The sequence below is a fragment of the Octopus bimaculoides genome, chromosome 3 (assembly GCF_001194135.2).
Source record: "Octopus bimaculoides isolate UCB-OBI-ISO-001 chromosome 3, ASM119413v2, whole genome shotgun sequence".
In the NCBI taxonomy this organism is placed as follows: domain Eukaryota; kingdom Metazoa; phylum Mollusca; class Cephalopoda; order Octopoda; family Octopodidae; genus Octopus; species Octopus bimaculoides.
This window is the reverse complement of record NC_068983.1, coordinates 63286098-63299746: the sequence shown is the minus strand read 5'-3', so window position 1 is coordinate 63299746 and position 13649 is coordinate 63286098. Positions and strand designations below refer to the sequence as shown.

Here is a 13649-nt window from a genome sequence, read left to right as displayed (position 1 = left end):
GTGGTGGTGGTGGCGGCGGCGGTGGTGGTGGTGGTGATGGTGATGGTGATGATGATGATGATGATGGTGATGGTGATGGTGGTGGTGGTGTTATTGCTACTGGTAACATGTAATGCAACACAAACTGTTACATGCTTGAGCCATCAGTGACAAAACTGGCAACCCTAACAAGCTCTTGGCCTGATAAGTGAGGTGGATTTTGTTGGATACACTGCTGGACAAAAATGTAAAACCTGTTAAAGGGAAGATCAACTCACTATAGTCAACAACCATTCAACCGTATAAGTCTTTCTTTGTTTGCTGCAAGAGTAAATATTGAAGATGGCAACCAGCACAGAATAACCAGCTTCAACAAGGACAGACTGATCTGTTGGATGTCTTGGCTGGCAACCTGTCTAGAGATGGTGGCACAATATAACTACTGGTTGGTGGTAACCATAAAACACACACCTCATTCACGAGAGAAATGTCTAAAATGAAATGTAATCCTAATGATGCTTACAAGATGGACATTTTTTGCAAAGGTGTCATGTCTGGCAGCAGGTGTCCTGTGAAACAGCAGCACAAACCCAGTTGTAATCAAGCTACTGCTGGCCCACATCAAGAATACTGCATGGGAGTTGTGGAAAGGGAAAAAGAGGAACTGGCTACCATGGAAAAAAGCACTAGGAAGATAATGGCCATGCATGAGTGCCTTCATACTAGGTGTAACATAGCAAGGTTTTACCTACCTAGGAAGGAAGATGGAAAAGGATTGGTTGGAATAGAAGACAGCATTATAAAAGTGACCAAGTCCTTGCATGCCTATCTTGAGCAGGATGGGCTATGTGACCTGAAGAATATTCTAACTGGGACCCCACCTGCAAAGTCGTGCACTATTTCTCTTGATATGAGGTATTCATGATGATGATGATGATGACCTCACATTGATGGTGTGTGCTGCTCTCTCAATCAATCAATAATTATAATAATAATGATAATAATAATAATAATAATGGAAGGGAAAACTATCCTAATTCCGAAATCCACTGAAACGGCAAACCCATAAAATTACAGACTGATAACTTGTCTCCCTATAATTTACAAAGTCTTTACTGTAATAATATTGCAGAGAATGAGCAAGTTTCTGGAAGAAAACAACCTGTTTCCAGATGAGCAGAAGAGATGCTGCAAGGGCTCATATGGCTGTAAAGATCAGCTACTGAAGATAAAGCCATAACTGAAGAAAGAAGAAAGAAAAAAGGTCTAAGTATGGCCTGAATCGATTACCAGAAGGCTTTTGATAGTATCCTCCACACATGGATCCTAGAAATACTAGCCATGAACAAGGTAGCACCAATAATCATAAAACATATAAAACATTCCATGAATAAATGGCAGACATTGCTACAGTTCCAGACAAAAGAGGGACTCATAAAGACCAAAGCCATCCTCATTAGAAAAGGAATACTCCAAGGAGACACACTCTCTCCATTCCTTTTCTGCTCAGCACTAATACCTTTATCTGACATGCTAAACAGAACTGGATGTGGATACAACTGTTATAGCAAAACAATTAACCACCTCTTATATGTGAATGATCTAAAACTGTATGCTACAAATGATAAACAGCTGGAAATATTACTACAGACAGTACATGGATTTACCAAAGATATAAACATGAAATTTGGCTTAGAAAAATGTGCCAAAGCAACCTTGAAAAGAGGAACACTAGTTAAGAGTAGCAAGATCACACAAGATAAAGCAAATAAAATAAGAGAATTAGACCAAAGCCAGTCATGCAAATACTTAGGAATCAATGAGCTAGATACGATACAACATACACAAATGAAAGAGAAAATAAGAAAAGAATATTATAGAAGAGCTAAATTAATACTGAAAACAGAGCTCAAAGCAAAAAACTAGATAATAGATATCAGCATTCTAGCCATCCCAGTTATAAGTTACATCTACAATATCCTACAACTGGTATCTAAATGAACTAATCAACATAGCCAGGAAAACAAGAAAAATAGCGATAGGATTTAGGATGCACCACCCAAAATCTGACATAGAAAGTTTATATATACAACGTATCGAAGGTGGTAGAGGCCTTATACAGTTAGAAAGCTATTACAAAATAACCACGATAGGGCTACAAAAATACCTACTTCGGAAGCAAGGAAAACTAATACAAATAGCCACAAAACATGAACAAAACAAGAAACTGTTTTCAATCTTTAAGGAAGCTGACAAATACAAAGAAGAATTCATAGTACCTAACAACTATGAAAAAAAAGATGAAACAACAAAAGCTATAAAACAACTGAAATCTAAACTAAAACTGGAACAGCAACGGATCATGATAAAATGATGCCCCTTCATGGCAAACAATGGGTTAAACTAAACACAAAAGAAATAGACAAAGCAAAATCCCAACAATGGTCGAGAAGCCCAGGACTCAAAGCAGAGACTGAAGGATTTTTAATTGCAGCACAAGATCAAAGCTTCTACACCAGAAATTATCAAAAACATATAATGAAAAGAAATGCAACAAGTAACTGCAGAATGTGTGGAGATGGACAAGAATCAATAAGCCATATTGTCTCTGGCTGCCCAGTCCTGGCTAAGAAGGAGAATATTCACAGACACGACAGATTTGAGATCTATATACACTGGAAGCTATGCCAACACTATGGAATAATAACAGAAAAAAGATGGTATAGGTACATGCCAGAAAAATTCACAGAAAATGAGAAAGCAACCATACTATGAGATATACCAATTAACATGGATAGAGAAATTGAGGCCAATAGGACGGATATTGTTGTCAGAGATCACAAACAAAAAAATGCTTTCTAATCGATGTATCAATACCAACAGATGACAGCCTTTCTCCGAAGGAAATGGAAAAACTTTCAAAATGCAAAGATCTGGAAATAGATGTAACTCGAATGTAGAATCTAAAAACAAAAACAATTTCTATCATAGTAGGTACATTAGGAATGATAAAAAAATATTCAGATAAGTACATAACAAAAACACCTGGACTAACAAGTATATATAACATACAGAAAATAGCACTGCTATACACCACACACATTCTATGTAAAACACTTTCAATACACATTATTTACATTATTTACATTTGATGGATATTTGTCCTCAACTTGTTTGTTGTTAACACAGCGTTTCGGCTGATATACCCTCCAGCCTTCATCACGTGTCTTGGGGAAATTTCGAACCTGGGTTCTCATTCCTAAGGTATTTTTCAATGTTGTTTTTATAATTATTATTATTCGAAATTTCCCCAAGACACCTGATGAAGGCTGGAGGGTGTATCAGCCGAAGCGTTGTGTTAACAACAAACAAGATGAGGACAAATATCCGTCAATTGTAAATAATGTAAAAAAAAATCATTCTTTTTCATGTGAATGGTGTCTCTGAATTAACAAATCCTCATCATCATCATCATCATCATCATCATCATCATCTTCATCATCATCGTCATCATCATCATCATCATCATCATTTAATGTCTGTTTTCCATGCTGGCATGGGTTGGACAGTTTCACAGGAGCTGGCCAGCTGACCCTTCCTAATGCCAACCACTTTACAGAGTGTACCAGGTGCTTTTATGCAGCACTGGCATGGGTGCTTTTACATGACACTGGTACGGGTGCTTTTTATATGGTACTAGCACCCACGAGCCTGCAAGACCAGGAATGTTCAGCTGAAGAGGGATGCAGGGGACATGCTTGTTTGCAAGGACAACCCTGCTTTTACTCAGCTTGATGTGTCTTCTCAAACACAGCAAACTGCCAGGAGTCTCAATTCTCTATCCTTCCCTCTGTGAGGCCCAACATCTGAAAGTCCTTTCTCACCACTTTATCCCACATCTTCCTGAGTCTACCCCTTCCACATGTTCCCTCCACAATTAGAGATCAGCACCTCTTCATGCAACTGTCTTCATTCATATGCATTACGTTTCTGTACTAGTACAGTTTCCTCTCTTGCATATTACATCTGATGCTTCATATACCCAATTTATCTCTCAAATCACTTATACTCTGCTGTATATGCACACTGATATTACCCATTCACCAGAGCATACTGGCTTCATTTTTTTCAAAGCCTTCGCATGTTCCCAGTAGTCACAGCCCTCTCACTGCCATGTAACATAGCTGTTCATACACAGGTATCATACAATCTGCCTTTCTCTCTTGGGGAGAGGCTCTTCATTAGTAACAGAGGTAATAGTTCTTTAAACAATTCTATTTTCTTACAACAATAAATGTATTTCCTAACAGCAATAAATGTACAACCTTGTATATTTACTTAATGGTTCATTCATGATTGCTTAGGTTATACTTCAGCAAGGAAAATGAAACATGTATGAAATTCTGTCCCATACATACAGGAATAAATAAAGCAAAATATTATTTATTCCTCATTTCATATTTATTTTAGGTTTTTAATGTTTTTTACATGTTCATTGTAACTTACCTACTAGTAATAAGTATGAAATAGCAGGAGTTCTTGCATTTCAGCAAGGTTTAATACTATTTAGTAGTGTAATATGCTTTGCCTACATTTGCAATAAACAACTCCTTCATTATAAGATAAGTTGTCTAACATCTTAACCTATCAGCCACTAAAGCTCTGAGATAGATAAATAGATATCATTTGAAACAAGATAAATGTATCATTTATAACTTGTTGATTGTAGAAGAATGAGTTCATATTGATAAACACAATACAAAATATATGATTAAATTGAATTTTCCAATGAAAATAAACTATTAATGTGACAGTTATAATGTAACAGTAAATTTGGAATAATATTGAGCAGTTTTGTTATAAATGGTAAACAGCTTGTAAATAATAACTAACTTATATAAAAAGAATTTTATAAACAAATATTTTGCATTACATTTGATTTCCAAAATATTTCTTTCATAGCAAGCTATCATTTCACATAAATGATGTTATTCTAATTCATTTCTCACTGTGCAACAAAAGAAATTACTGAAATGGTTTGGCATTTAATTAGCTTATATGAAAATGAAATTCTTTATGTGTTAATATGGTTCTAAACTCTATGGCAATTTTCAATGAGAAATTCTGTGTACACTTCTTTGTATTTGAGATATACAGTTTTCGATATATTATGGATCCAAACATTTCAATTTTCTTCTTGTAATTTTGTATTGACAGAATTTTTCCTTTTTATATTATTTTCAGTTTGTTTATTTACCTTACTTAAAAAGCAGTTGACATTCTCTCCCTATTTCACTTTTTATCAATTACTATTTCAGTTTTCTATTATCACTTCAAATTGAGAAGCTAAGGCTGTGAGACTTAAAATATGATAAACCTAGCATAAACAGTAGATAGCCATTCCAAATGATTTAGCCCTTTTCTTAGCATATATCTGTTGACATACGGACCTTTGTTTATTCTAGTTTTAAATATAATACAAAATTTAGTAAAATATCTTTGTAATTACTAAGTTAGTGATTGGAACAAGCTGGCCTGAAATTTTGAAGGAAGATTTTCATTAAGGTCACTGTAAAACAGAACATTTGTGTCAAAGAACTAAGGATGGTTTCAAAGTAACACTAGATATTACAATTTTTGAGGACATCCAAGATTCCAGAATATGTCTGTGTTGTCCCCATATAATAGGGGTGGAAGTAGAAGCAAGTGTTATGTGACTGTAGGAGCAGTCAATATATTATTGTAGGTTGTAAAAGCTTTCAGTTGTTGAATACTTAACAAGAAAAGTAAGTTCAATACCAATAAATATTTTATCCTTTTTCAAAATTTGTTTTTTCCTTTTCAATTAAAAGGGATTATTGCTTAATTAATAAAAAAAATTGAATGATTTATATACCATCTCAAACAAGCACATCATATTTATAAGGCTTGGACCATATCATCATGTGAAGTATATATTATTGTAAGTACTATATATATATAAATTGGTTTCAAAATTTGGCACAAGGCCAGCAAGTTCAGGGTAAGAGGATAGTTGATTACATCAACCTCAGTGTTCAACTTACATATTTTATCAACCCTGAAAGGATGAAAGGCAAAGTTGACTTTGGTAGAATTTGAACCCAGAGTGTAGAAGACATGAAATGCTGCTAAGCATTTTGCCTGGTGTGATGATTCTGCCAGTTCATGGCCTTAAGTACTATTTATATATTAGAACCATTATTTCTAATGCAGCATTTTAACAAGATAGTGGCAAATAGTACAGGGCAGTGAAATAATAGTAAAGAAAGTTAAAAACCTGGCATTACAATTAAGGGCTTGAATTGTAAATCCAAAATAGGAAAATGTTTTCCTAAAGAAAATTGGTTCCTGAAGATTATCAAAGACTGGACCACAATAAATATAATGTAAAATATAATAATATGACATATATATTCCATAGAATGAAATTTTGTAATTATTGTTGCCTTAACTCATCTCAGAAATTTAGAAATGAATTTTTTTGTTTTATTTTAAGAAGTTTAATGTGATATAAACTGTATTTGATATGTCTTTCATACAGGAACATGTGTTAATTGGTCAGCTTGGACAGGAAACAATTTCTTCAGTTCCACCACAAAATAATCTCCTGCATGATTCCTTTCTGAAAACTAAACATCCTTTGGGTTGCTTTGTTTTACTGCCATCACAATCAGGTAAAATGTTGATTAAATCATTGGCTTGTAAAGAATTAATGGTAGCACAAGGTCAAAGCCTTCAAGCTGAAATGCCTTCACACAGCAATCTTCAAATGATAGAATCTTCAATTTCTCAAGTAAGTTGAACTGATTTATTACTCTAGATTTTAATGTTTTGACACTTGTATAACTTTGTATATCTTTTTAGCAAAGGTTTTAACATATAGATGATTTTCCCTGCTTGAAATCTCTCAACAGAAAAGTAGCAATTGAAATTGTTCTCAAGTTATTTGCATATTCAGCAACATAGCATTTACACTAATAAGATTTAAAATATATTTCCATTTCTGTCCATCACCTTGAATTCAATGTTATTTTCTGGAAATATAACTGTGAATTATTTTTTTATGAAAAGGTCTGAGAAAGGATTATGTTATTCTTTTATGTTTAAGATACATGGTTCTCATAAGTTTTCTAGAGTTATACACTTTCCTAATATAATAATGAGAGTAGTGTTTTTATATATTTGTCCAGAATCATGCCGGCTGCAGAGGAGGAGGGAAAATAGTAATTCAGTAAAGGAGAAGTAGTGAGAGTAATAGCCCTGACTGAGAGGGAGTGAGAGAAAATAATTGCAATGAGAGAAAGGAAGGGGTGATATATGAATAAGAAATGAAGGGGGTGGAAAAATAAATCAGCGTTTCAACTCTGTGTGAATATATGTGTGTATGCATGTGCGTGTACAAGGGAAGTATATGAATGTTTGTATGTGTGATTATTATGTACCTTATTTTGTACCTGATTTATATATAATATACTACAATTTGCTGTCATTATTGATGGCATGTGGTCAGTAACTGTTTTATATATCACCAATTTTCAGTAACTGCTTTATATATCACTAATATATAAAACAGTTACTGAAAATTTTATTCCATAATCATTGTGTTCAATCAAACACTTTGCAATATATTGCTAAATTATTTACTTTATTTGTCAAGTTACAACAAAAGCATCCTAGCATTCAGAGTTAAGGTCATCATGTTGCACTGTCTGAAACCATCTTTTCCCAGTTCTTTGATCCCACACTGGTACCAGTTCTTATCTTTTGTGGTGAAGAACTCCTTCCCTGAAGCTTTCACCACCTCTTGGTTGATGAAGTATCACAAGCCCAGTAAGTGAGCCACGAATCAACAAGTAATAGAGGGAGATATTTTTCTACACTCCTAATGTGCATAAGCAGTAGTTATGCAAGGGCCAGCTTCTGGAGTCTGTCATTAAACATGAGTGTTTCAAACATAACATGCTTTGCATCTAGTGAAATTATAAAGTGGAATTATAAGGATATAATTCACAATGAGTTCATTCTGAATGGTTGAACCATTGATACCAACTTGTACTCTGAACAGCTGGAGTGGCTGTATGCCATTGTGCAGCAAAAGTACCTAGTATTGGTTAGCAGAAAGCAAACTCTTCTGCAGTAAGACAACGTAAGACCTCATACCACTTGAACAACCCAGAATAAACTCAGAAACCTGAGGGAATCAAGCTGATGTCACACTCAGCATGTAGTTCAGAATTAGCTCCCTTAGATTATCACTTGTTCCAAACCACGGCTCACTTCCTGTGCTTGTGATGCTTCATCAACCAAAAGGAGGTGGAAGCTTCAGTGAAGGAGTTCTTCACCTTGAAGGACAAGAACTGGCAGAAAGGTGACTGCAGACAGTGCAACATGATGGCTTCTACTTTGAATGTTAGGATGCTTTTGTTGTAACTTGATGAATAGAACAAATAAGTTACCAAGTTTTGAAAAACTTTTCACTCAACTCAATACTTTTCAGAATTAGTGAACGGTAAGCATTATAAAATGTTTAAGTTGGAATTCTGGAAAATAATGGACACTTTTAATATGAAATATATCATTACTTGCTAAATATTTGGAGTAAAACTTAATGGCTTTATCCTTTAGTATCACTGAAAAATTATTTAAGTGTGCTTTCTATACATACAAACATTCATACATACATACATACATACATACAAGTAATGTTAATATTTATGGCTATCCCAAAAAATATTCACTTATAACTCTGGGAGGCAGATTTGTTACTGAGATGTTTGTAATTAATTTTAGGGGTCACAGCAACACCAAACTCTCACCTTGTGTTTGAATGACAGATTATTTTTCTGGAACAATATTTTTTTTCAGTGGAGGTTTGGTGTATTTTATAAGCCATCAAATATAATGATGATTATAATGTTTTGTACAAAAATAACTCACTGATTTGGTAAATTAAAATACTAACGAATTGCCTAAGGGTATCTTCAGCAGAAAGAGCATATAGTTAAGTTATTTTATCTTTTTTTTTTAAATCTCTGTTGAGACTGTTAAAGATTATCTAAAAGAATGTCCATTTTACACATCACTAAGTGACTGTCCAGTGTTTTTCACAAATAGTGTTTTATACACACACCATCAAGCGTTAAAAGAAAAATTAAGCTATCAAAAAAAAAATCAAGAGAAACTTTTGCTGGAAAGATAATCACATGATATTTAATTTTGTGCAAATGTGAAAACATAAAGATTGCTTTGATATTATATCAGGTAATAAAAGAGAATTATAATCATAGTGATAATATTCAATTTATTGAATATTGATGCATGAGGGTTTTGTTATTTTATCTAGAGATCTGGGGAAAAAAATCTCAAGTGAAAATAAATATGTTTCATTTTGGGTACATTTATAATTGCAGTCACGTTAATTGTAGCAGAACTCATTTACATTTTTCTTATGAATCAAATGCCATAAAAACAAATATACAGCTTATATCTCCTTATGAAACTACTTTAATGGCAGGTAATGGAACCATTTGCTGATACACCTATTTTATTTTGGTTTGTTTGCTTTATCTTCTTTATCTTCACATCATTATTCTAAATGCTAATTTCATCGAGATTTAATACATTTCCAACAGTAAAGTATTTATTGACTGATTAATGAGTTTACAGCACTTTGTTGAGGCATGTTGACAGAATAACTAGAACTTAATGGACTTCTGAGCCTTGCTAATTTACTATTGATCTCTGTTTTTGGATGATATTAGCTGCTTCAGAAGCGCTTTAATATTTTATAGTCACCCACTCTTAATGCCAGCTTCATCTACTATCATGTTTCTATATTGTTTTTAAGTATGATGGGATGCAGACATTCCATTCTCAGATTAAATGAAAATTTTTCTACTCCATTCAAGAATTTCTTTGTAATTTGTGTTTTATTTCTGCTCTGAACTAAAATATAGAAAAAGAATGAAGAATATTGAAAGCAGAATTAATAAATGTAAAGTGTACACAGTGAAAATGACAACCATGCATTTTCTGAGGATTTTTATTGTGATTTTATTGTGCAAGTGATAGAAAGGGAGACAAAAATTTTGTAAACTATGCAAGTACTAGTGGCAGCAGACCCAGAAGATTACAGATAAAGAACATTGGGTTGTAGAAACACTATTGCATTGCACTTAATAGAAAACAATAGAAACATATAATATAATTTAATATAAGCATTTAATACCGAAAACGGTAGAGGAGTAGGGGCCGAAACCGGACATGGTTCCTCCTGATGATGTCTTTAGCCACTGGATCCTATAAAGGAGCTATTGAGGTAGCAAACCCCGAAACATGGTTGGAATTCCTTTCTACTCTTCAATATTCATGTTGCTAACTTAAGCAGACTATATTTAAACATATGAGTAAAGTTATACCAATAGATGGTAGCTCTTCTTTTAACAGACATGATATTTTACTTTGAAATTAAATTGTGGAGAAAATATTGGTAATTTAATAAAGTTTAGCAAACAAAATCAGTGAAAATTGTCTGTAATTATGAAATAGCTATTGAAGCAACTTGGAAATTTTTATTTCAAAGAAACTATTCACAGATTAGAATATAATCTCTAGAATCTTGCTTTCTTTTCAGTTGTATTAAATTTTTCATAAAATCTGATCCCTATCACCTCATCATATTTGTTACTTTACTTTTGCTTTTTGGGTTTGATGGGTTGTTATTGTCTAAGTCATTAATGATATGATGTAATAGGTTCAGCAGCAGAATAATACATCAAATAGGTTTGGATGAAGAGACAATACATGATAGGTAGAAAAATGAGAACCGAGTGAGATGAGTAGAGAGGAGTGACAGGGAGGTAAGAAGGTATCAAATAGAGGGGTGGAGTAGCAGATGTAGACTTGACAGACACATTAGATGAGAAATCCAAATGTGTGCAGGTATATACACACATATGCATTATGCCTCCAGCTTCAATCACTAAAACCATTTTTAACATTAGCTTTGCCATGCTTGCACAGTTGGACATTTTCTTAAGCACAGTGTGTCATTAATCGTCTCAGTCCTTTATCATATTCTCTATGAGGTTCAACCAGCATATCTCTCAACACATTTATACATGCTAATCTTTTAAAATTCAAGCAAATATTTTTCTCAGAATCATTTATGGTTGTCATTCGGAAAAGGAAAGATTGTATGAAGTATTTAGTGCAAAATCTAAGAAGTGTCACATAGTAAGAATGACTTGGATGAGAAAGATAGGTGAGAAAAGACGGCCTGGGAGATGAAGTTAAGCAGCTAGCAAGTTCAGAGAAGCAGGGACCATTATAATTGTGACAAAAAAAGTTGTAACGTAATTGTTACGTACATTAAACAAGATAACCAGACGACAGTAGAAACAATGTAACGAGCTAACAAATCTCTTTATGAACCAACAACCAATATTCCTTGTGAACTAACCAACTGACACCTTCTGACTTCACTGTGAACTAACACGAACTTCACTTGACTCTGAACTGTCAAACTCACTCGGATTGTTACTATTTATACTTTACTTGGACCAGTCTATCTCTTGCAAGGGGGCATTGTAACTCTCATAACAACAAAGGTAGATTACAGAAATAGCATGTCTGTGAGCTAGTGGTTGAAGCATGTTGATGACTGAATCTTTGTCAGTCAGTTGACTGGCCTTCTTTGGGATGGGAGCATTTGTAGCAACAGTATCATACTTAAGTGTAAGCAGTATCAGGTCATACTTGAAAGTTGTGGAAGATTAGCATCTGATCAAAGCTGAAATGTCTCCTGGATCTAAAGTTGAATCCTTGCCTTTGTGGAATAGTGTTGATATAGTTATATATGTGCGATCACCATGAATCAACATCAAAAATTGTGAACTCCAGCATTTGAAACAACCTATAGCTACAGAGTGTGAAGGAGAAGATAATTTTTTGACATGTGCAGTTGTATCTTTGTTCTGTTGACAGATGAAAGGTTAATTGAAGAATGTTCTCAAGTAATGAATACAGTGTTTGTCTTGAAAGAAGCCTTGAGGTTGTTTGTTGACTATGCCTGTGTATGTAAGGTTAAGTGGGGTGATGTTTTGTATGATCTGCTTCAGAGAACATATATTGCCAAAAGTAAGTAGTTAACAATATGTGGGTCAGAGAGCTTTCATCAGTACATACCTCAATGGTGTGGTTTAACAGGAAGTGTCTGATCAAGAAATGAGAAACAGATGTTAATTATATGTAGGTGATGGACCTCTGGTGACCTGGTTCTATAAAAGCCATAGTGATTATCACCAAAGAGGAGAGAGAGAAAGAGAGGGGGAGGCAGAGAGAGAGAAAGAGAGGGGGAGAGAGAGGGAGGCAGAGAGAGAGAAAGAGAGGGGGAGAGAGGGAGGCAGAGAGAGAGAAAGAGAGGGAGGCAGAGAGAGAGAGAGAAAGAGAGGGAGAAAGAGGGAGGCAGAGAGGGAGAGAGAGAGAGATGCAAGGTGATAAAGGAACTGTCTCCATTACTTTCAAGATATTGGAAGTGAATGTGATAAGCTGACAAGCTCAGATAAGTGACTCTTTTGTGAGATGGAACATACTGAAGCATGCTTCCAAAGATTAGGATAGAGTTATTGAATGGCGAGCACAAAGCTAACTTTTGTGTGAACTGTTTAAGAATGATGGAAGAGATGTGACAGGCTACAGAATTCCTGAAATTTGGTGGAGAGCTTACAGACTGTGTGATGCATTACGGTATTTCTTGCTTTTAAGATGGCAGTTTTTTAGATATTGTAGTAGTGTTAAAGGACTTCTCCAGGAATTGTAGTAGTGTTCTTTGACTATACTTCTGTAATGTAGTCACTGGTAAATTACTTGGGTGTTTTAGGCTGTGGACTTTGGTTGCATGAAAACGGAAGTAATGTGACTAGAATGGCTTATGATACTTCAGAAGTGTTGGAAGTGAAAGACATTTACTACCAGTAGTTAACCTAAAACTATTGGAACACAGACAAATTCTGACAGTTAATGATCATAAAGTTCAGTGGGTGGGTATGTAGTGCAGTAAAAGAATTTGTAATATGTTGTATCTGTTTCACAGTAGTCAGCTGATCCTATGGAGGCAAAGATAAGGCATAAGTAAAGATTGGGTTTAGAAGTGTGGAACAAATAAAAAGTACTTGGTGTGTTAGTGTGTCCATCATAGGTATTGTTAGAACTTAGTATAAGGGAAGCCAATGGAAGAGGAAGACAAGGAAGACATAGGCAGAAGTGGTAAAGACTGATCTCAGGAAGGTGAAACTTGCAAAGGAGATGACAAAAGAACAAAACAGTTACCTGGTTGTTCTTTGGAATAGAACTTATTCAACCCATGAAAGCTTGACGAAAGGATGATGAATATGATTATGAGTGTGTTTCAGTATGTTAATTGATTTCTTTTATCTTTTACTTGTTTCTGTCATTGGACTGTTGCCATGCTGGGGCTTGAAGAATTTTTAGTCAATTGAATTGACACTAGTACATACTTTTTAAAGCCTGGTTCTATTCTATCATTACAGGTATGTAAACATAACAACACAAGTTATCAAGCAGTGGTAGGGGAAAAACACATGTGTGTGTGTGTATATATATATATATATATATATATATATATATAT

At 34.4% G+C, this 13649-nt stretch overlaps 1 protein-coding gene across 2 annotated transcripts in view; it reads left to right on the top strand.

Moving 5' to 3' along the window:
- Positions 1-13649, top strand: part of LOC106880771 (meiosis 1 arrest protein-like) — a 147285-nt gene that overhangs the window by 131808 nt on the left and 1828 nt on the right. For both annotated transcript variants that reach the window (XM_014930867.2, XM_014930868.2), the window contains exon 11: positions 6542-6793. In XM_014930867.2, the coding sequence (XP_014786353.1) occupies positions 6542-6793 (252 nt within the window). The remainder of the gene's footprint in view (positions 1-6541; positions 6794-13649) is intronic.